General features: G+C 39.1%; 1 protein-coding gene across 2 annotated transcripts in view; it reads left to right on the top strand.

Annotated features, from left to right (window-relative positions):
• LOC150085466 (nucleolar transcription factor 1-A-like) overlaps positions 1-24,421 on the top strand; it is a 451,866-nt gene that overhangs the window by 114,959 nt on the left and 312,486 nt on the right. For both annotated transcript variants that reach the window (XM_090374048.1, XM_090374049.1), the window contains exon 5: positions 7,585-7,740. In XM_090374048.1, the coding sequence (XP_090230174.1) occupies positions 7,585-7,740 (156 nt within the window). The remainder of the gene's footprint in view (positions 1-7,584; positions 7,741-24,421) is intronic.

Below are 24,421 nucleotides of genomic sequence, written 5' to 3'. Positions count from 1 at the left end.
TGATTTCAATTTGAACGTGAGTGTCATATTTCTACCACCAAACAGGACTTCACTCATCCAACCTATGGATCAGGGTGTTATTTCGAAATTAAAAGCATACTATTTATGCACAACATTTGCTCAGGCATTGTCTGCAGTAGACAATGAGAAAAATTTTACGTTAAGCGACCTTTGGAAATCTTACAGTATTTGCCACGCCATCTTAAACATTAATAAGGCCTGGGTGGAAATTACTAAAAGTTGTTTAAATGGCACATGGAAGAAAATATGCTCACAGCACATAAAAGGCTTAGAAGGATTTCAAAAAGTTGATTCATATGAAGGAATTACAGATAACATTGTAAAGGTTGCAGAGCTACTTCATTTGGAGGTTGATGCCAAAGACGTGGAGGAGTTAATAGAGGGAGAAGAGAAGGAATTATCTAATGAATAACTTATTGACTTGCAGGCAGCAATAGTGAAAGAAGAAAATGTTAATGAAGCTCAAGATGAACCAAACGAGGAGCAGAGACGCTTCATCACCAGAGAAATGGCAATGGCATTTCATGAAATTGCATCAGCAAAGGCAAGGTTTGAGAAGGTTCCTGACAGCAAACAATTGTTAAAAGTTAACAGAGGGGTGAACGATATGCTTGCTTGCTACAAAGAAATCTATGATGAAAAGAAAAAAGGCACCATCCAGTCATCCATTAATATGTTCTTTTGTAAGGTTGAGCGGTCGACCCCTTCTAAATCTCCACAGCCCTCAACCTCTGCAACGGGGTACTTATTAGCTGATGACTTCGATTCTGGCAACAATGCCCAAGAGGTAAAACTTAACTGATATTATGCCTGTCTCCTCTCTTCTTTTGTAATTTTATAATTTTGAAATTTTTTTAAATTGCACACTTTTGTAATTTTTCCTGTGCATGAGATAAATACGATAAATTTATCTCCTGCGCAATAAATGCTCTTCAAAACAAAGAAATTGAATAAATACCATAAATAATTCTATTTACATGTTCGTCGAACATTGCTTTTTTGATTCAATCAATTAAGTGAGCACAGTTGCATGTGCTGCACAAGCATGGGGGAAATTCCAACTTATGTAAAATCTGACTTGCGTAGCGATCCGTGGAATGCAACCTTATGTAAGTCAGGGAGTTCCTGTATCGGATGACTGTTTTCTATAGTAACAGGTTCCACAGGAAGTAATACTCTTGATCTGCTTATCAACAGTGATTATTCGTGCATTCTAAAATGCCTTCAGGTACTTAATCCTGGAGCCCACTAGGTTTTTCATGCCAACCAAGAAATACTGTTCAAGGTTTAGGCCTAAATGGATGTCAGATGAATTAATGAAGCTTGTACAGAAGAAAATTGCATGGGATTCATATAAATTATCAGGCGACACAGAAGCCTATGTCAGATATAAGCTAGTCTGTAATCGAGTCACAAAGGAGGTTAGGCATGTTAAGGCACATTATGAGAAATCTTTGGCAAAGGATGCAAAGAAAAATAGCAAAGAGTTCTTTATTTATGTAAACTCTAGAACGAAAGCGATGAATCAGATTGAACCACTTAACATAGATGGGTTGACTATTGATAATCATGCTCAGGTAGCTGATAAACTGAATGAGTCTTTTGCATCTTCATTCACACATGAGGAGTTATTAAATGAGGGGAGTGCCAGAAGTTTATCAAACTCTAACAGTGAGGTAAGTGATTTTGTAATAACTGAGAGCAAAGTTGAAGAGAAATTGTTGGAAGTTAAACATAAGGAAGGCACCTGAGGTGGATGGGATCTATCCAGTTATATTAAAGGAGGCAGCAAAGGAAGTAAGCAAACCCTTAGCCATAATTATGAGAGCTTCCTTGGACTCAAGGGAGAGGTCCCCATGGACTGGAGGTATGCAGATGTATCCCCAATTCACAAAGGGGGTTCAAATGGTGACACAAATAACTATAGACCTGTTAGTTTAATTTGTGTTCTGGGAAAAATAATGGAGTCACTGGTTAAAGAAGCATTGCAGGATCATCTAGACAAGGCCGCAGCAATAATTCAGACACGGCATGGGTTTGTTAAAGGGAGGTCTCGTCTAACCAGTTTGATTGGATATTATGACTTGGTCAAAAAGGAACTGGACGGAAAAAATAATTTTGATTTCAATGCTTGGATTTCCGGAAAGCTTTTGATACTGTTGCACATGGATGACTGCTGTACACATTGGAGTGGTATGGCATTAAGGGAAAGTGTGTACAATGGATAAAGGGATGGTTAAGTGGGAAACGACAGAGTGGTAATCAATGGACACTGCTCTTCATGGACTGTTATTAGTGGAGTTCCCCAAGGTTCGGTGCTGGCCCCATTGTTGTTTTATGTATTCATTAGCGATATTGATGACGGTACAGAGTTCAGTCACAATATTATGACCCCCCCCCCAATGCAATCACACACACACACACACACACACACAGCGAATCATACAGAGCAAGTGTCAAGTTCACACGCCACAAGCATATAAGGCTTGATTTTCGGCATCCATGAACACATTAACAGCCTTTGTCATGAGAAAAGCACGCGACCTTCAGACCTGGAAAAATGCATGATCATTGGCTATCAGGCCAGGGGTGCCAGCATTTCCAAAACAGCAGATTTTGTGAAATGCTCACGTACTGCAGTGGTAAAAGCGTATCAAGACTGGATGAATGGGACTGTTTTGATCACCCGACTTGCTGCCAGTTGTGGAGCCCCCATGCGGCATTGATCCGAGAGGTGAATGTCAGCTAAAACGGTTGGTCACGACCGATCGGCGTGCGACTGTTGCTCAGCTGGCAGCCAAATGAACTTTGGGGTAACCAGAAAGGTCTCCAACATGAGAGTGCAGTGAACCCTGTTATGCATTTGGCTCCAGCTTGGTGACAGCACCTATGCCGACAGCCATTCATTGCAAACAGCAGCGTCAGTTTGCACAGCAATACCGACACTGGATCCCGGCCGAGCGACAACCGGTGCCCTTCTCTGATAGTCATGGTTTCTGCTCCACCGAGTGGATGGACGGTGGAGTATTAAGCGTGAAACCTCCGGGAACAGACACCCGGACATGATTGTTGGCAGAAGGCAAGCTGGTGGGGGCAGTGTTATGGCCTTGGGAATGTTTTCATGGCATGGCTTGGGTCCGCTGATACCTCTGGAAGGCACCCTGAGCACAAATGATTATCTATTGATCGTCGCCGATCAGGTACATCCATACATGTTGAACGTGTTCCCAGGGGGCAATGATATCTATCAGCAAGGCACTGTGCCGTGCCATGTCCCCAGAATTGTCCGTGTGTGGCTTGAGGAGCACAATGAAGACTTCAAGCTACTCCCTTGGCCACCGAATTCCCTGGATCTTAACCCAATTGAAAATCTATGGACCACCTCAATCGACACATCAGATGGATAGATCCTCCATCAAAGAATCTACAGGAACTCCAGGGTGCACTGCAGTCTTCATGGTCACAGATACCCATAGCAACCTTCCGTGCACTTATTGAGTCTCTCTCATGGCAGCTGGCTGTGGTGCATGCTGCAAAAGGCGCATATTCTGGATACTAGGTAGGTGATCATAATAATGTGACTGGACCCTGTATACCTGTCTTAATGTCCAAATTTACAGATGATACAAAGGTTGACAGGGTTGTTAATGACAGTAAAGACAGTATGCTACTGCAACAGGATCTAGAAAAGTTAGGCAGAATGGCTGAGAAGTGGCAACCGAAGTTTAACATTGACAAATGCAAAGTATTGCATATGGGTAGCAGTAACCCAAGAGAAACGTACCAACTCTGTGGTACTACACTGTGGGAGGTGGAGATTGAAAAAGACCTGGGGGTAATTGTGTTGTGAGATATGACATCCTCTGAGCAGTGCAGACGGGCTGCCAGATCAGATCATGGAGATTTGTCAATGATATATAGGAATTTTTCTAACAGGTCCAAGGAGGTAATTATCCCCTTGTACAAGGCAATGGTCAGGCCACTCCTTGAATACTGTATACAGGTCTAGAGGCCTCATTTTAATAAGGATGTAGGGTTGCTAGAATGAGTATGAAGAAGGGCAACAAGACTGGTGAGGGGAACAAATGGGTGCTCTTACCAAGAAAGTCTTAAGTTCTGCAAATTGCAGCACCTGGAGACTAGGCCCCTGTGAGGTGACCTCATTGAGGTGTATAAGTCCTTGAACAGGTTGGGCAAGCTCAATGCTGATGGGATTCTTCCTTTTGCTCAGATTACAAACCTGATTGGACAGTTGTAGTATTGATGTGTGGAAATTTGCCATTGCTGGAACAGACTTTCATCTCTTGTTGTGGAAGTTCATAGCTTAAATAAATTTAAGGCTGAGTGAGACTAGCATTTAGAGTGAATGGAAGGGTGAAATGAGATGTTTTTTTTTTTTTTTTTTGGGCTGATGCTGCATAAGCTTGCTTTCTTGCATTATATGCTTGTACCAATGCTAATGTGCAACACTATCAAAAGCTTTCCCAAAAGCCAAGTATATGATATGATAATTATCTCTTTTATCCAGTTCCTTTTGACCACTTCATAGTATCCAATCAAATTGGTCTGACAAGACTTCCCCTTAACAAACCCATGCTGTCTGAATTATTACTGCAGTCTTGACTAGATGATCCTTCAATGCTTATTTTACCAGTGACTCCATTATTTTCTAAGGAGCTCTCCTGGGTCCAACGATGCTCTCATAATTATAGCTAAGGGTTTGCTTATTTCCTTTGCCTCCTCCTTTAATATAACTGGATAGATTCCATCCACCTCAGCTGCCTTTCTTTAACAATTTCTCCTCCACTTTGCTCTCAGTTATTACAAAATCATACAAATTTGTATAGTTCCTTGTTAGAGTTTAATATGCTTCTGTTCTTTCTCCACTTTCTTACAAAATTCCTCATGTGTGAATGTAGATGCAAAATACTGAATGTTTGTCAGCTATCTGAGCAGGATCATCAACAGTCAAACCATTGATATCGAGTGGACCAATTTGATTCATCACCTTCCTTCCAGCATTTATATAAGTAAAGATCTCTTTGCATCCTTTTCCAAAGATTTCTCGTAATCTGCATTTGCTTCCCTAACCTCCTTTGTGACTTGATTACAGACTAGCTTATATCCACGTAGGCTTTCTCTATCACCTGAAAATTTATTCCTGTCACTATGCCAAATGGTTTTATTAATTTGTGCATTGTCATGAAGAAAAACACCTTCATTAATTTTCTTTACTGTTCAGATTTAATAGGATCTCTGCAATGGAAATATTAATTCAGTCTTGTAATTGCCATCCATCCTGGTACTATTTTTCTTAGCAAATCAATTAATAATATTTCTTCATGATCCCAAAAGATTATAGCTATAACCTTGATTGATGTTGGTTCATTTTGGTATTTTTTGGAAGAAGGTGGTAATGCTGTGTGATAGTCTGTTTTGCTTGGACTTTTTGTTTTTGGTTCTCAGTGATGAATTCTTTGTCTCCTTACCAGCAACAGTTACAAATAGTGTTCTGGGTTGGCTTTGAAGTAGGCCAAAAGCTACTTTAAATATTTATATATGTGCACAAATAATCATTGCATTTGTTATCAGTGGATATATGCAGCTCTTTAGCAATCTCTGAAACATTTATACGTTACTCATTAATTTTTCTATAGCAGTATTGGTTTGGTATTAAACAGAAGTGATCTTCCATGTTCAAGTTTTTTTCCCATTCTGTTTATATTTTGCTTTTATTTCTCAATGTTTAAATTTTGTAATGGTAGTTTTAAAGTACAGTAGGTCCTTGACTTACGATGACATCGACATTTGATATTCTCAGGAACTGATATACCATCCATATGATCTTTTATTTTAAGGACAGATGATATTTGCAGGTACTGATGGCTTTCCGATATAGCTAGAAATTTTCAGATGCATGGAACGACTTGTACGATTGATTCAGATCTATGACGATCTGAAACTTCAAGCTCCATCAACCAGTGGCAGTGCTGTGCTTTCTGAAGACTTTAAAGCCAGCAAAGGCTGGTTTGAGCGCTTCAAAAAAAAAAAAAAAGGGGGGGGGGGTGAATATCGAAAGTGTTGAAGGCATGGGAAGGCATTCAGTGCTGATAATAAAGCAGCTGAGACCTTTAAAATTGAATTCCAAGAGTTAGTTGATCAGGAGGGTTATCTTCCCCAGCAGGTTTTTAACATTTATGAAATCGGCCTCTTCTGGACGTGAATGCTCAGGAATATGTACATCACTAAGGATCACTAATAATATAATAATAAGCCTATAAAAGATAGGCTCACTCTTCTGTTGGGTGCCAATGCCTCTTGAGATTTTAAGCTGAAGCCTTTGCTTGTGTATCACTCTAATACCCCCATAGTATTTAAACAACGAAAGGTCGACAAATGCATGCCGGGAGTTTTTTGGTGCAGTAACAAGAAGGCCTGGGTTACAGGATATGCCTTCAATGAATGGAAGCTTGAAGTTTTCTGTCCTTCAGTGAAGAGTTATCTTGAGAAAAATAAGCTTCCTGTGAAGCCACTGCTCCTGCTGGATAATGCACCAGGCCATGATCCCAACCTTGTTCAATCTCTTCAGGTACAGTTTGACTTTGTTCAAGTCAATTTTTTGCCACCCAACACCACTCCTCTTCTTCAACCAAACCAGCAAGTGATTTCAAACTTCAAGAAAATGTACACCACGAAAATGTTCGCAAATTGCTTTGCAGCAGCCTCTGGTGAAAATGCTCTCACCCTCAAAGATTTTTGGAGGCCAAGTTCAACATGCTGGATTGTGTGAGGCTGATTGTAAGTTCTTGGAGTGTTTCCACCAAGTGCTTAAATTCAGCCTGGAAAAAGATCTGGCCTTTAATTATTCAAAACGTTGATGAATTTGAAGATGATGGTGCTTTGACAAATGATATTGTTGCTCGTGGTAAATCAGTGGGTCTGGATTTGGCAAAGAGGATGTGGAGGACCTTATTGACGCTGGACTTCAGGAAGCTACAAAAAAGTTGTCAAAATCAGTCCATTTGGACACTTTTTCTTTGCAGTAGCAACAAAAGACTGAAAAGACACATCACGCTTTATATAGTCCCACCACCACTACGCCACCATTGATTTCATCAGCTCTGCATTTCAAGTCTGTTTTTTTGGTTGTTTTTTTATTTTAAGATGTTTCATGACTATTTATTAAGTAATCTTTATAAAAAAACTAATTTTTGAATGTAAAAATTAAGTATAATATGCAAGACATACCTATTTTATGTGTTGTTGGGGAATGAATTACAGGAAATCAATGTATTATGGGTTTCAACTTACAATATTTTCAACATACAATGGGTTTTGTGGAATGAATTACCATCAGATGTTGGGGCCCCACTGTACTATTAAGCATCATACATACTTAGCTGGTGTTATACTGGAAATCTTGTCAATAATTGTTGTTAATTATTGTTACTTCATTTAGGTATGATGAATGTAAGAAAGCATTGCTTTTCTGAATTTATATCTATCATTTTTATGTCTAGTGACATTAATTTTCATATTTGCCATATTTTTTTATATTTTCAGAAACATCCAGAGATGCCAAAGAAACCTCTTACTCCATACTTTCGTTATTTCTTGGAAAAAAGAGAAAAGTATAGCCGTGAACATCCTGACATGTCAATGACTGATTTAGCAAAGCTGCTTTCTCAAAAGTTTCAGCAGATGCCCGAAAAAAAAAAGGTGCTACTTTTTTTCATTTTCTAGTTATTTTAGACATTATTTACATAGTTTTTAATTTGTGAAGGGATTGGAGAAGTGCACTGCATGATTGTTATTACATAGTTTGTAATTATTTTCAACTTAATCAGCAAAATATTAATTTTGAGTTCTGTCACTATGTGAAGATTTCTCAAGCTGAATAACTGCATTAATTTTGTATGTTTTATTTTATGTGTTGGATCTTTCTGAAATGTATAGCAGTTTGAAAATACATAATTTAATGAAATTTAAATAATAAAATATTTGCTAAATGTTGTGCATAGGAATTAACAGTGTAATTAAAAAATTGATTAATAAATACAGAATAATACAGGGTAGTTTAGCACTTTTAAAATTATTATTATTATTGATGTGAAATGGTTGCTTTTATTGTTATTATTATTATTGCAGTTCTAACATTCGTGCTATAAGCTCCACCAAGAGAACAGTGAACTGTTCCTTATTTCTCTTTACTTCGGTTACTGTAATACAGTCCAGTCCGTAAGTTTTCTTGTTCTTTAACTGTTCTATGATCTTAAGAATTTCCGTGTACTGTGGAGCTAAGACTGCACAAGAGTTCACTATCTGAGGAGGACTATCTTTTTGAGCAAAGGAGTCTTGGCAGTAGTGTATGTTGTATCTACTGAGATCTAATATAGCTTTGGCAAATCTATTTGCAGCCTCATATTGTTTGTTTGTACCAGAGATCTGTTCTAATAATGTTTTAATTTCATTTTCCCTTGTTCCCCCCCCCCCCCCCCCCTAGTAGGTTATTTATAATGTTCCATTTTTCCTTTTGAGTTATCTGCTTATCCATAAAAAGTTGATTGTAATAAGTTTTTTTTTTTTTTTTTTCTAATCATACCTGTCAATTTATTTCTTAATGTTTTATAATTATGATAATGTTCTATCTTTGATGGACAATTTCTATACTGCCTTAAGTATTTATCTCTTTGTACCATTAATTCTTCTATTTCTTTTGTCATTCAAGGTTTCTTATGCTTAATCCTGCTACTCCTAGGATTATGTTGCAATCTGAGTGATTTACTTTTCTCTCCGTATTTAACCTTGAATTGTTTATCATTTGTACTATCTTAACATTTAATATTAACATTAGTAGAGGCATATGATGCAAGAAAGCAAGCTTATTCAGCATCAGCCAAAAAAAAAAAAAAAAAAAAAAACACACACCACTCCCATTTCACCCCTCCGTTTGTTCGAAATACCTGTCCAGTTTAGCTTTAAATTTGTTTAGGCTATCAACTTCAACAACAAGTGATGGAAGTCGGTTCCACCAACCAACCACCCGCTGGCCAAAGGCAAATTTCCGCACATCTATCCGACATCCGTCCTTCCTCAATTTGAATTTATGCCCTCTGAGGTGATTATTCTGAGAAAGATGAAGAATCCCATTGGCATTGAGCATGCTCAAACCATTCAAAGCCTTATACACCTCTATCAGATCACCTCGCCGGTGCCTAGTCTCCAGACTCTGTAATTTGCAAAACTTAAGCCTTTCTTCGTAAGGGCAACCCTTTGTTCCATTCACTAATCTTGTTGCCTTTCTCTGTATCCGTTCCAGCAGCTCTACATCCTTCTTGAAATGAGGCCTCCAGACCTGTATACAGTACTCGAGATGTGGCCTAACCATTGCCTTATACAAGGGAATAATCACCTCCTTATCCCTGCTAGAAAAATTCCTGTATAGTATTGACAAGACAAAATGAGCTACTCTTGCACCTCGTCTGCACTGCTCAGAGAACTTCATATCTGCCTGCACAATTACCCCCAGGTCCTTTTCATTCTCCACCACTGTCAGTGTAGTACCGCAGAGTTGATACGTTGCTCTAGGGTTACTGTTTCCCATATGTAGTACTTTACATTTGTCAATGTTAAACTTCATTTGCCACCTCTCAGCCCATCTGTTCAACCTTTCCAGATCCTGTTGCAGCAGCATAGCGCCAGTGGTGTCCTTAACAACCCTGCCAACCTTTGTATCATCTGCAAACTTGGACATTAAACTTGATATCCCATCATCAATATCATTCATAAACACCGAAAACAACAAAGGACCCAACACTGAACCCTGAGGAACTCCACTAATAACATTAGTCCACGTTGAGCAGTGTCCATCGATTACCACTCTCTGTCTTCTGCCACTCAACCATCCCCTTATCCATAGCAGCAATTTGCCTCCAATGCCACACTGCTCCAGTTTGTGCAGCAGTCTTCCATGTGCAACAGTATCAAAAGCCTTTCTAAGATCCAAATATATAATATCAAAGTTATTCCCTGCATCCAGTTCTTTTGTGACTACATCATAGTATCCAATCAAATTGGTCAGGCAAGACCTGCCCTTAACAAAACCATGCTGCGTCTGAGATATAACTGAAGTCTTGTCTAGATGATCCTGCAGTGTTTCTTTAACCAGTGCCTCCATTAATTTACCTGGAACAGAAGTTAAACTAACAGGTCTATAATTACTTGTGTCAGCCTTTGATCCTCCTTTGTGAATTGGGGTCACATTTGCACATCTCCAGTCTATGGGTACCTCCCCTGAGTCCAAAGAAGTTCTCATAATTATGGCTAGGGGTTTGCTTACTTCCTTTGCTGCCTCCTTTAATATAACTGGATAGATCCCATCCACCCCAGGTGCCTTTTTTATGTTTATCCTCAACAATCTCTCCTCCACTTTCCTCTCAGTTATTACAAAATCATCCAGCTCACTGCCAATGTTTACTTTACCTACATCATTCTCCTTCCTGAATAACTCCTCATGCGTGAATGTAGATGCAAAATACTCGTTTAGATTGTTAGCCACCTGAGCAGGATCCTCAACTGTTGAACCATCAATATCCAGTGGACCAATCTGATTCATCCCTTTCCTTCTTGAGTTTAAATATGTAAAGAACTCTCTTTTCTGTTCTTTGCATCCTTTGCCAAGGATTTTTCGTAGTCTGCCTTTGCCTGCCTAATCTCCTTTGTGACTTGGTTACAGACCAACTTATATCTATCATAGGCTTCCATGTCACCCATTAATTTGTATGTATCCCATGCATTTTTCTTCTCTGCCACATGTCTCATTAGTTCATCTGACAACCATTTAGGCCTAAACCTTGAACAACATTTCTTAGTTGGTATGTAAAGCCTGGTAGCCTCCAAGATTAGTTCCTTGAATGCTTCCCATTTTGAGTTTGCTGTTGGTAACATCATCAGTTGGTCCCACTGTATAGAATTTAAATACTGTCTCAGACCATCATAGTCGCCTTTACGAAAACAAAAACCCTTCCCTTTACCTCTGATGGTAGTTACCTCCTTGAGTAAATCCCACTTCAACACACTGTGATCACTGCCACCTAGTGGTTCATTTATCTGCAGATTCTTAATGCATGAAGAATCACTACTGATAATCAGATCAAGAGTATTGCACCCTCTTGTTGCCTCACGAACATGCTGATGTAGAAAACAATCATCCAATAAATCCACAAAAGCCTTGCTAGTGTGCGAGTGACCAACCCACAAATTCCAGTCAATATCTGTGAAATTAAAATTCCCCATTATAAGACTCTGATTTACTGGCCCACTCTATTTCCCTGTACAATATCTTATTATACTCATCAGAGTCATTAGGCCTATAGCACACTCCTACTCTCAATTTTGATTTCCCTATGCTTATGTCACACCAAACTGACTCGACACTGCCCTGTCCATCGATGTCGACTGGCTTCACTTCCTTGGATTTTATGTGTTTCTTAACTAATAGCATAACCCCTCCTCCCCTCCTGTCCTGTCTATCCTTTCTATACACATTGTATTCCCCAAATTCCAGTTCCGCATTACTTACATCTGTGTGACACCACGTCTCTGATATCCCAACAATATCTGCCTTTGATGTTTTAAGTTTCACAATGGTTCACAATATTTATTTGTGAATGGAACAGCAGAACAAAGGGTTCCCATTACAGTGTTATGTAAAAAAAATTAGTTATCTTTGACAAAATCAAGAATTGGTTATGTTGGACAGCATATATTCCTAGATAGAAGGATGTTCTACATCTACTAGTTCATAGGAAAAAGATTTTATTGACCCATTTTTGTATCAATTCAGGCTTAATGAAAAAAGTTCATAAAAGCACTGAACAAAAAGTTTCCAATACTTTATACAAAAATTTCTAGGACTTAGTGATGCAAAGATAAAATAAGGGAAAAAAGTTCATAAAAGCACTGGACAAAACGGTTCCAACACTTGATCCACAAATCAAGATGTTAATGAAAGTCAGTTCTTTTGATGATATCCTCAATGTAGGTGAAGAGCAGTATAGAATGCCTTCAAGGGCACTCTGGTCTTTGATTTCTTAAACAGTTCAGGAAATTGAAGATCAGAAAACTATACGTTGAACAAACTATGGAAAGTGTTGAACTGCCCCTGGAAGTGTACAAAGAACTGAATTATAATCCGAACTTAAAAATTAATTTTCTATGTCCATAGCCTACATTTTTATTTCTGAACTTGGCAGCAATAAAATGGGGAATGATTTCACCAGGATATTTCTTGCATACAGAAATTGAGTGGAGGAAGCAATGTATAAGAAAAATGGCTCAAAACATTTTGGCTCATTAAAATCACATTTTAAATTTGGCTGGCCAGTTCAATCAAGATTCTGTCAGAAAATCATAGGGCTTAGAAGTTTAGAGGTGGAAATGTGTCATTTCCACCTCTAAACAGGTAGCCACTCTAGATGGTAGCGTCATCTACCATCAAGTATTGCTTAGTGTCACAGAGGCTGGCCATTCTTCTGTGGGTGCAACAACAACAGTTCAACCCCCCCTTCCCCATATAAAGTGGTTCTCATCTGGGATAATCTTCAATATACTTTGGCATTCAAACTATCCTTGGACCTTGCATATAGAGGATATACTCAGAGATACAAACATTACTACTGGTTTGAAGGTGCAGAGGAGTTGGAAAAGTCTGGTCATAGTCACAGAATGACCAGACTTTACTGAAATTTGTTACACTCAACTCAAAAGTGAGACCTGAATACCGACTCAATCACTGTTTTTGACTTCCAAGTGGTGGCTTAATTTTCATTATGAAAACTGTAATATTAATTTTTATTGGAATTTTTTGTTAGTCTTAGCTGTCAGCAAATCACTAAAATCCAGCTATTATTACGGTGATAAAAATAAAAATATGAAAATACGTAGGAGGGGTCATTATAAAAAATATAATTGTTTTCTTTTCCATCATGTAATAAAATTTTATCCCGATAATATCACAATGAATTTTTTTACACTTTTAATAGTGTATTTGGCATACCTCTTAAAACATCAAACATCAAAGTAAAGAAAAAAATATTAAAAAATTAATAATTAAGAGAAGAAATAACATTACAATTTTAATTCTTCTAATATATGTAAACATTTAAACTGCATTACCAATAAAAAGCACTGAATATCAACACAGACAGCAATCCACAATTTATAAAAATTTTTTAATCATAATAAAAGAAACTGTTACAACTATTTATTTTTAATATTTTTCTTCTGATTTATACATATTTGAATATTACTAGAAAAAAAAATTATTTTTGGAATTACAAGAAAGGTAAGAAATACAATAAACCAGATGTTATTTTGATACCTTGTATTTTTTTGGAGGTCGACCTCTTGGCTGCTTGGGAGGGGGCGAAGCCCGAGTGGTTGCCTCCTCCAGCATTTCCAAGGCAACCTGAGAATGATGCATTAGTTGTTATTACAAAACCCTATTTGTTAGTTACAGAAAAGAAAGGGAGGGAAGGAACAGAGAAATAAGGGCATGCATATTAACATTTACAAAATTTTAAAAAATAGCAATGAATATAAAATTTCAAAATTAGAAATAATTATATCTTCAAAAACGAACATATGAACACAGGCAGCCCCCGGTTTACGAAAGGGTTCCATTTGTGAAGGAAATGTCACACAGAAAAAAAAAAAAAAAAAAGGTGTAAAATGACCCTAATTATATAACGTAAGCCAATGAATTTAGTTCCAGGCCTCTCTCAAAAGTAACATAAATATAATATTATTATATTTAAAGCACTGAAATGAATGCAAAAAGAGTATTTTTATGAATATAAATCAATTAAATGTAATACAGTATAAAATATTCAAACTAAACATAATTAAATAAAAAAATTAAATTGTGTACATTTACTTTGATATGTTTGAAGCTTAGATCAAAAGTTTTTGTAAGAACCACTGTAAGGTCCCCGTATTGATCTTTTTTTGAGAGTGGTGAAATGCAGAGATTTTACTTCTCTAATGAAGTCCGTGGTTGTAAGGCCCTGTATAGATCTTTTTTTGAGAATGGTGTAATGCAGAGATTTTACTTCTCTGATGAAGTCCCTGGTTGAGGATCTTCCTATTTTTTTGGTGCAGTGTTGCAGCATGCAGTGTTGATTGTTGAGATTTTTTCTTTCTTTCTTTAAGAATCTCAAAATCAGGGCCAATGGATACAAGTATGCTCCTTTTCACTTTCACACTTTGCTTCCAGTTGTGGTCATTCTCACAGAGCTCATCAGTGAGGGTCTCCATGGCTGAAAGGAAGTGCAGTAGATCATTGTATTCATAGATTTTAGAGGAGGCCCATTCATCTTTTTCATTCTCCTCCTCCTTCTGTTAGCTTAATTCTTTAGCCAATTCTTCCAAATCTTTATGGGAAAGAGGCTGTCAATGGATATTCAACAGCTCTGTTACATCTTCAGCTATAATCTTGCACCAGCCTGCTAACATCTTCAACAATGTTCTCCACTGGTTCTAATCCTGTGAACTTGTGCATAAATTGTGGGAGAAGTTTGCACCACACTCCATTCAAACAGTTTACTGACACTTCCTCCCAAGCTGTGTTGATGTTATTAATGTCCTTCAAAATGTTGAATGAGTGCAAACAGTTCACTGACACTTCCTCCCAAGCTGTGTTGATGTTATTAATGTCCTTCAAAATGTTGAATGGGTGCAAACAGTTCACTGACACTTCCTCCCAAGCTGTGTTGATGTTATTAATGTCCTTCAAAATGTTGAATGAATGAATGCCAATAATCTTTGATAGTTTTATCTGATCTGTCAAACTCTCAGCATTTCCATGAAGTTTTAGCTTTAAAGGTTGCTATTATCCCCTGGTCAATTGGTTGCAAAATTGAAGTGGTGTTTGGTGGTAGATAAACATCACTGATATCCAGAGATGTTCCGACTTCAGCAAGGTTTGCAGGATGGCTAGGGACATTGTCCAAGAGAAGATGAGCCTTGGCTGGTAACCCATTCTCTTGACAAAAATAGTTTGTGTTCCAATCCAAAAAGATTTCTTGTGTCACCAAGCCCTCCTGTTCCATTTCCAGTAGACTGGCAACATTTAGACCCTTCAGAGCTGTTTGTTTGTTTATTTTGTTTTTAGGAGCATTAGCAACTAAGGCCATATTGCTCCGGGGATATGCTGTGGTCATTCTCTTCCCTTTCCGCATCCTCCGTATTTGGTGGTCATGGGGCCCTTCAGAGCATGTGATGTTTGTGAATGATACACTAACGTTGGTTTTAATTTTAAGGTGCAAACATTTGCACACAGCAGAAGCGTTAGCCTGTCTTTTGCAGCCATGGAACCTGGTGCAGACTGCTCTTCGAAGTCTTCTGGGCAATGAAGGTTCGTGATGGCAATTTCTTCCAATAATGCCTGGTCCCATCAACATTAAAAATGAGATCAGGTGGATAAGTACCCTCCTGCGCAATGGTTTGAAACTCTGCAGGAAATGTTGCAACTGCCTCAGCACTTAATTTCACACAGTGACAATTACTTCGAGATTTTAATTGCATGAACCATCTCTTGCTACCTAAAAATGTCTCATCACAACCCTCTTTTTTTCATAAGATCTTCAAAAATTAACCTTGCCTTATCAGCAATAATAGCTTGAATCAACGGAATGTTTTTTTTTTTTTTAATTTTATATTTATGTCATCCACCTGTAATGACAATAATTTTTCCATTTTTTCTAAAATTTATTTGAAAAGTCATTTACATTTGTTGTGTAGAATATTTGCTCTTGTATTAACAAGTTTTCCATGTTTTGTTTCAGTTTACCTGTTGATAAATAATTTTTCTTTGCAACATTTGTTAATTTTATATCTTCACATGGATGTTGTTTTGAGTGCATATCTATTATTAGTATGCACGTTCTGTGATCTGAAGTTGATTTAATAGTATGTAGGAATTTGCATACTTCAACTTTATATTTGTTATAATGTGATCTAAGCATGAGCTTACTGTTGTATCACCACCATCCTTTGTTGCCTAGTTATTCCAAATAAGGTATGTTCAAATCCATAATTGTTTAAGATTGCAGAGTATCTGAGTGTTACATTTTCTGTTTCATCGGTTAGTAAATTGATATTGAAGTCTCCTACTAGTATGGTCTTATCTGCTTGTATGTCATTGCATTGCAGAATTATATTATCTAATTCTATTAGAAAGCCATTTATAGAATCTGCTGATGGCCTATAGATAGCACAAATCATGAATGTGTTCTGTGGATCTTCTCCTAATAATTTGAGACAGCAGTTTTCGCAAGACTGAGTCTCGTGGTAAACCTGTATTGCCTTATAGCATGTTCTGTAGTATATTATTATTCCTCCACCCCTTCTCAACTTATAGACCTTGTCATAACCTTGTATGTTATAATTAGCAATTCCATCACTTTTTATATTAACCTCTGTTAATACTATACATGAGATATATTCTTTCATTGCATTTATATATTGTAAGAAGTTAAACCAATTTTTTCTTAATGACCTGATATTATTTAGAGCTACCAGAAAAAACTGTTTTTTATCAATTAAAAGAGCTTGAACACTTGGATTATTTAAAAAATGTAAAGCTGAAGTGAAAATTTGTGATTCCTCAAAAAGCATACCTGATGAATTTTACCTTAGTACCAGATTTCAAGTAACTACAATTATTCACAATAAAGGAGTCTATTTTATATACTGCAGTTCCTTTGAACTCAAGATTCTTATGGCTCTTGAATTCATTCTTATTCACGTAAATTCTTTCATGTTTTAACCTAAAAATTTGTAATTGTGAGTTTTCACTAATTGCTTTGTTTCCCAAAACAATTTCTTGAGGTGAGTTGTTAAGTGGTCATTTATGTAGATTGGAATATTGCTGCTGTTCTGAAAAATATCATTTGCTGTGAGTCAAATTTCATTTGCCTTTCTCATCCATTTTTCTTTTTCCACACGATTTGCAAATTTCACAAGTAGAGTAAGCTTATCTTTTATTTTTTTTATTGTTAGGTATGTAGCAGTGCTCTACTTATTGTGCTGTAAGTTCAATGCAAGTGCTAGCTGCTGAATAACAAGATCTAGATTTTGGCCTGCTAATCCAGTTAATCCTACTATTTCTACATTATTTTCTAATAACTGTTGTTCTATTGAGTCAATCCTTAAGTTAAGTAGAATGGAATTTTCCTCATTTTGCTAGAATGAATCTTCCAGATTGACAATTCTTTTGTTGATAGCTGCGTTGGAGTCCTGCAGCTTGCTTATGCTTTTTTGTACTTTGTCAAAGGATTCTGAAACAAATGAAATCGATTTTTTGATATCTTCTACTTCTGTCTTCAGGTCTTCCATTTTGTTCTTTATTGGTACAATTTCTGTTAGTAAATCCAGTAAATGGATTTTACTGGATAGTCTCCTCAGTACGTCCTCTATATTTAGGGTGTTCGCCTGCATTTGTGTACTTCTAAATCTTCGTTTGTTACAGCTGTTGAATTCAGCAAATTGTGAAATTCTTCTGCCGAATAGGAAATTTCACTTCTCTCTTTCCTCTCTTCTTTCCTGCACAATATACACCTCCACTGTTGTTTCTTCTGCTTCGCCATCCCTTTATAGGTTGCTTCTTTCAATGAGCATCGAAAATGATACCCATTGTTGCAGCCACAACATACCACCTCTACCACGTGCAGCGGTAGGTTGCACTTTTTGCATATGTTTTGATTCATGTTTGTAAATCTTTGACATAGTTAACACAAGATGTTTCTACTAATGCACTTGCACGAAATGAATAACAAAAGAAAGAATTAAACAACTTACAAATGGTAACGATTTCTGATTTACTCTGAGCGCTGATACAGTAGACATGCTTACTCTCCCCCCCCCCCAGCATGTCTACTGTATCAACGCTCTTAAAGAAAATCAGAAATCTTTGCCATTTGTAAGTTGTCTAATCCTTTCTTTTGCTGTTTATTTAGTGCAAATGCATTAGCTTAAGCGTCATGTGTTGACTACTCCAAAGATTTACAATTATGAATCAAAATATATGCAAAAAGTGCAATCTAGCGCTACACGTGGTAGAGGTGATATGTCATGGCTGCAACAATGGATATCATTTTCGATGTTCATTGAAAGGAGCAACCTATAAAAGGATGGTGAAGCAGAAGAAACAGCAGTGGAGGTGTATATTGTGCAGGAAAGAAGAGAGGGAAGAAAGAAGTGAAATTTCCTATTCGGCGGAAGATTTTCACGAATTGCTGAATTCAACAACAGGCATAAACGAAGACTTAGAGGTTACACAAATGCAGGTGAACACACTAAATTTAAAAGATGTACTAAGGAAACTATACAGTAAAATACATTTACTGGATTTACTAACAGAAATTGTACCAATAAGGAAGAAAATGGAAGACCTCAAGACAGAAGTAGATGATATCAAAAGATAGATTGCTTTTGTCTCAGATTCCTTCGATAAAATACAAAATAGCATAAGCAAGCTACAGGACTCCAATGCTGCTATCAATAAAAGACTTGTGGATGTGGAAGCTTCTCTCAAGAAAAATGAGGAGAATTCTATTCTACTTAACTCACGGATTGACTCGATAGAACAACAGTTATTAGAAAATAACGTAGAAATAGTAGGATTAACAGGATTAACGGGCCAAAACCTAGAGCATGTTATTCAGCAGCTGGTGCTTGCATTAAAGGTACAGAACAATAACGAAGTGGAACACTACATCATATCTAACAACAAAAAAATAAATGACAAGCCTACACCAATTGTGAAATTTTCTAATCATGTGGTAAAGAAAAAATGGATGAGAAAGGCAAAGGAAATTTGACTCACAGCACATGATGTATTTCAGAACAACAGCAGTGCTCCAATCTACATAAATGACCACTTAACAACACACCTCAAGCAATTATTTTGGGAAACAAAACAATTAGTAAATACTCACAGTTTCAAATTTTTATAGTTAAAACATGGAAGGATTTATGTGAAGAAGACCCCTCGACGTGGGCACCTGTACGTGGTGAGGGGACCTCCCAGTGATGCTGCTGGTTTTCCAGATTAGCATCCCTGGAATCTAACGCCCATACCTTGGTTCCAGGGTTACATCATTGGAATCCGGCATGTGCAGCCGTGCGCCTCAACCCGTGGAATGCGGAAAGGGGGATCCTGGTGGTTGAGGGGGCCCAGCCTTAATACACCGCTTTGGCCCCTGCTTCGACAAGACGGGTGATCCCGGACCGGCCCAACTTGGATCAACCGGCGGGTGATTTTTTACTGCTAGGGTCAACTGCGTTCCAATAAGTCTCCCTCCCTTTGGTCCTGGGAAGGGATAAAGACTTATTGGTAACGTGGGTATGGTGCTCCTAAGCGAACTCAGCATCCCATTCGTGTACGCAGTACCTGCTAGTTCATGAGTGGGCGTCCCCTCGTTGGGCTCCGTGGTGGGTGAGGTACTTATGTATCAGACACTTTCCTTTTACTCCTATGAGTAATTTAAATTCTATTTCTTCTGGGGCCCCAACAAGGCCCCTACCTAATCGAGACGAAACCACAGAAAATACCTCTGCAAAAAGAGCCAGAACTGAGGATACACCACCATCTGTGACACCGCTTTTCCTCATTTTCCATTCCACCGGAGAGCAGGCACTCGGGAAAATGTCACCCTTTTTCATCCAGAAAGGATTAGAGGGGTTGACAGGATCTCCAAAATCTGTAAAAAGGCTACGTTCTGGAGACATTTTAGTTGCTGCAAGCCAAAAACATGCACAGCAACTACTGAAAGCCACATCGTTAGGGGGATTACCCACCATCGTTACCCCCATAAAACCTTGAATTTCTCCCGCGGTGCCATATCAGAGTGGGATCTTCTTCATGTTTCCGAAGAAGAGATCTGCTCTGAACTTAAAGACCAAGGAGTGACGGCTGTCAAAAGAATATCGATGTGGAAGGATGGGAATCTTGTCCCTACCCGAGTTCTTATCCTCACGTTTAACACCCCACGGCCTCCAAGTTCCATAAAAGCAGGCTATTTAAACTGCCCAGTGAGGATTTATATCCCGAACCCATTGAGGTGTTTTAAATGCCAAAAGTATGGCCACTCTCAAACAGCTTGTCGTGGCAACCCTGCCTGTGCTCGCTGTGGTGCTAAAGACCACGAGAGCAAGGAATGTTTAGCTTCTAAGCCAAGTTGTACTAACTGCCAAGGAGAACACCCTGCATACTCTCGAGCATGCCAGCGGTGGAAAGAGGAGAAGGAAATTCAGAAACTAAAAACAGAGCTAAACATCTCCTATCAGGAGGCCAGAAGACGCATCCAACCTATAAATGGCGCCAAGCCCTCATACGCCCAGAAAGATTCTGGGAAAAGTACCATTGGTACTCAGACTGATAAGAGTATTCCACCAAGGGAATCATTTACCCCCATTGCGGGCTATTTATTAAGTTCCCAAAAGCCCACCCAAAAATCAGTCAGCCACCACTGCTATATCCGTACCTCCTAGTGCTCCACCACTTCCAAAACAGAGTACTAAAGAAACTCCGAAGAAAGGGGAACAGGCGTCTACAATCCAAGAGACAATGAATGTCGAAGATAAGGAGGTACAGGACGAGTCTGTCCTGGAACTCTTTGCGAAAGAAGAAGAAATGGATACAGGCCAACGTCCAGTCTTTCCAAAGAGAGATAAACCCAGGAATGAGAAAATGAAGCCCTCATCCCTTTGGAAGCCACCAGACGGACCCAGTAAATCAAAATAATGGGTACATTTAAATTTCTCCAATGGAATTGCCGTGGATTTCGTAGAAATAGAGATGACATCAAGGCTCTCCTGAGTAAGCATGAACCAACTTGCTTTTGCTTACTGGAGACGTATTTAAAGGCAAATGAAGACCCTTACTTACGTAACTGCTCAGTTATTCGCAGAGACAGAGCTGGGGATGGACCTGCCCACGGAGGAGTCGCTATCCTTGTGGGTAACCACAACCCCTTTCAAGCTGTGCTTCTTACCACTAATCTAGAGGCTGTAGCAGTTCGTCTTACAGTGGGGTTCCTTTTAACTGTTTGCTCCATTTATTTGCCACCTGGGAACGACACCGCCCAGGCAGACCTTGATGATCTCATTAAGCAACTGCCACCCCCTTTCCTATTATTAGGGGATTTCAATGGGCATAATCCGCTGTGGGGTAGTTCTGACATCAACAGAAGAGGTCGGATTATCGAGCGATTGCTTGAAAACAATGATCTGGCCCTTCTAAATGTGGGATCAAACACCTTTTTCCACACGGCTACCCGTACATTTTCTGCCATTGATCTTTCCATCTGCTCCCCTTCCCTCCTGCCTCTGAGTACATGGGAGGTTGAAGAAAACCTTTACGGTAGTGATCACTTCCCCGTGTTATCCACCATTTCAAATGGGAGACAGTGTCACCAGTTGAGGATACCACGTTGGAAGATCGATCACGCCGACTTAAATGCCGTTCGTCATCTGGCAATGTTCAATACCACTATAGTCGGCCAGGAGCCAATTAATGAGGCAGTAAAACACATCACAGCAAGTATGGTCCAGGCAGCAGCAGTTGCAATTTCAAGGACATCGTCCTGCTTTCCACGTTTTCCAAAACCATGGTGGAATGGAGAATACACAGCAGCTAGGAAGACTCAAAACAAAGCATGGGGAATATTTTGTCGTTACCCCACCACAGAAAATTTAATAGCCTTCAAGCGTGCACGTGCCAAAGCACGGTACATTAGACGTCAGAGCCAAAAGGAATCTTGGATCAAATTTTCATCTTGCCTTACACGGGCCGCCAATCCCAAAGCCATCTGGGACAAAGTTCGGAAAATGGAGGGCAAATACAACTCACACCCTTCATCGATCCTGGAACATAATGGATGTACAATTGCAGATCTAACTGCAATTGCAAATACTCTCGGGGAGACATTCACTAAAGTGTCTTCAGAAACATCGTACCCCACAGAGTTCGTTGCAATCAAACAAAGATCAGAAAAACATCACCTGAAGCTGTCCTAACAATCGCGAGGAATACAATCAGCCTTTTACACAGTGGGAACTGAAAGCAGCACTCTCACTATCCAAGGTGAGTGCTGTTGGGCCAGACAACATCCATTATGAGATGATTAAACACCTTTCATTGGAATCCATGGATCGTTTGCTCCATCTCTATAATAGAATATATATTGAAGAGACATTTCTGGACTCATGGCATATGGCAATCGTCTTTCCCTTTCTGAAACCAGGAAAGGATCCAAAAATACCAAAAAAATTACCGTCCTATCGCTCTGACGAGCTGCTTGTGCAAGATCCTGGAAAGAATGGTCAATGCTCGTCTTTTGTGATATTTAGAAACTAACGGCCTTCTCTCCAGGATACAGTGTGGCTTCCGAAGGAACAGGTCAACACTTGACCACTTAATCCACTTGGAAACATCTATACGTGATGCTTTCCTGAAACGTGAGCACCAGGTGTCAGTTTTCTTTGATATGGAAAAAGCGTATGACACTGCTTGGAGATATGGAATTTTAAAAGACATAACTTTGGTCTTAGAGGACACATTGCCCTCTTTATTAAAAACTTCCTTACAGACCGGTCTTTCCAAGTTCGTGTAGGATCCACCCTCTACCGGCCATTCTGCCAAGAAGAGGGAGTTCCACAAGGATCAGTTTTAAGCGTTACGCTTTTTGCTATCAAAGTTAACTCTATAACTGAACAACTTCCTCCAATCGTAAACAGTGCCCTCTTTGTAGATGACTTTAGCATCTTTTTGCAGTCATGCAATATGAGGGTCATTGAAAGACATGCAGCATGCCATAGACCACGTCAACTCTTGGGCAGTGACTAATGGTTTTAGGTTCTCGCCACAGAAGACTGTCTGCGTACACTTTTGTCGCAAACGGAGCCTTCACCCTGAACCAGAACTTAAACTCCGACAAGACATCATTCCAGTAGCACCCGAGACAAAATTCTTGGGGCTCTTTTTCAACAAGAAGTTGACATTTTTACCTTATATTCGTCAACTGCGGACAAAGTGCACGAGTGTTGAATCTCCTACACTCTATTTCTTCCAATAAATGGGGAGCAGACCGCTCCACCTTGCTCAGCCTCTATCGTGCACTTGTCCGATCTAAACTAGACTGTGGATCCCAAGTGTACACATCGGCTAGAAATAGCGTACTTAGATGGCTGGACCCAGTTCACCACCAAGCCATCCGTATTGCTACTGGAGCATTTAGAACATCCCCTGTCCAGAGTTTATATGTTGAAGCAACTGAACCACCACTGTCATTTCGACGAAAGCAGTTGTCTTTAAAATATACCTTTAAATTAAAATCCCTGCCAGACAACCCTACGTGGACATCTGTTTTCAAGCTACGATTGGAAAACCTATATAACACTCGTCAGACTGCCAATCGGCCTTTTGGTGTCCGTGTCCAAGAGCTGCTCAGAGAGCTCGACATCATGGTAGACAGTTGCCCAGTCACCACGGCAACCACTTCCACCCTGGCATGCTCGCTTACCATCATGCGACTTCTCCCTTAAAAATTGGAGTAAATCCATAACTCCATCTACTGTCTACCACCAACTCTACGCTGCCCACCGGGCCGAATATTCCGACTTCTTGCCTGTCTTCACTGATGGCTCGAAGTCAGTTGTCTGTTGGATCTCCTGCTATCTTTCCAGGTCTTTCTATATCTGGAAAGATTCCCCAAGAATGCAGCATATATACAGCTGAGTTGTATGCTATAGAGTTAGCCTTGGACCACATTAAAACTCATAGGTATCAAAGGTGTACACTGACTCTCTAAGTACACTGCAAGCTTTATCGGGTATGAGGTATAATCCTCCTCCATTTGTGACCCGGATCCAGCAGACACTCCACTCTCTGTCTGAGTGTTCTTTCGACATTCGTTTCTGCTGGATTCCAAGCCACATTGGAATCGTGGGAAATGAACTGGCAGATGCTGCGGCCAGGTCACCAGAACCCCACAACACTTATTGCCTGTTAGTCCCCTATACAGACTACAGGCAGTTAATACACGATAAATTACTGTCCCAATGGCAACAATCTTGGCATGAGCAAATCACAAACAAGCTCTACAGATAAAGCCTGTAATCCGACATTGGCAGTCTAGTCTGCACAGGAATCGCAGAGAGGAAGTTGTTTTAGCTCGCCCCCGCATAGGACACAGTCATCTTACACATGCATTTCTGCTGAAGGCAGATGACTGTCCTATGTGTGAAAACTGTGATACCTATTTAAGTATACATCACATTTTAACAGAGTGTCCACGTTTTAGACACTAACGTGATTTTTATTTTGCCGCTTTTAGTC

The sequence above is a fragment of the Mastigoproctus giganteus genome, chromosome 5 (assembly GCF_048544385.1).
Source record: "Mastigoproctus giganteus isolate SK-2022 chromosome 5, ASM4854438v1, whole genome shotgun sequence".
NCBI classification, from domain to species: domain Eukaryota; kingdom Metazoa; phylum Arthropoda; class Arachnida; order Uropygi; family Thelyphonidae; genus Mastigoproctus; species Mastigoproctus giganteus.
Note: the sequence above shows the minus strand (reverse complement) of the source record. Positions and strands in the feature narration are given on the sequence as shown.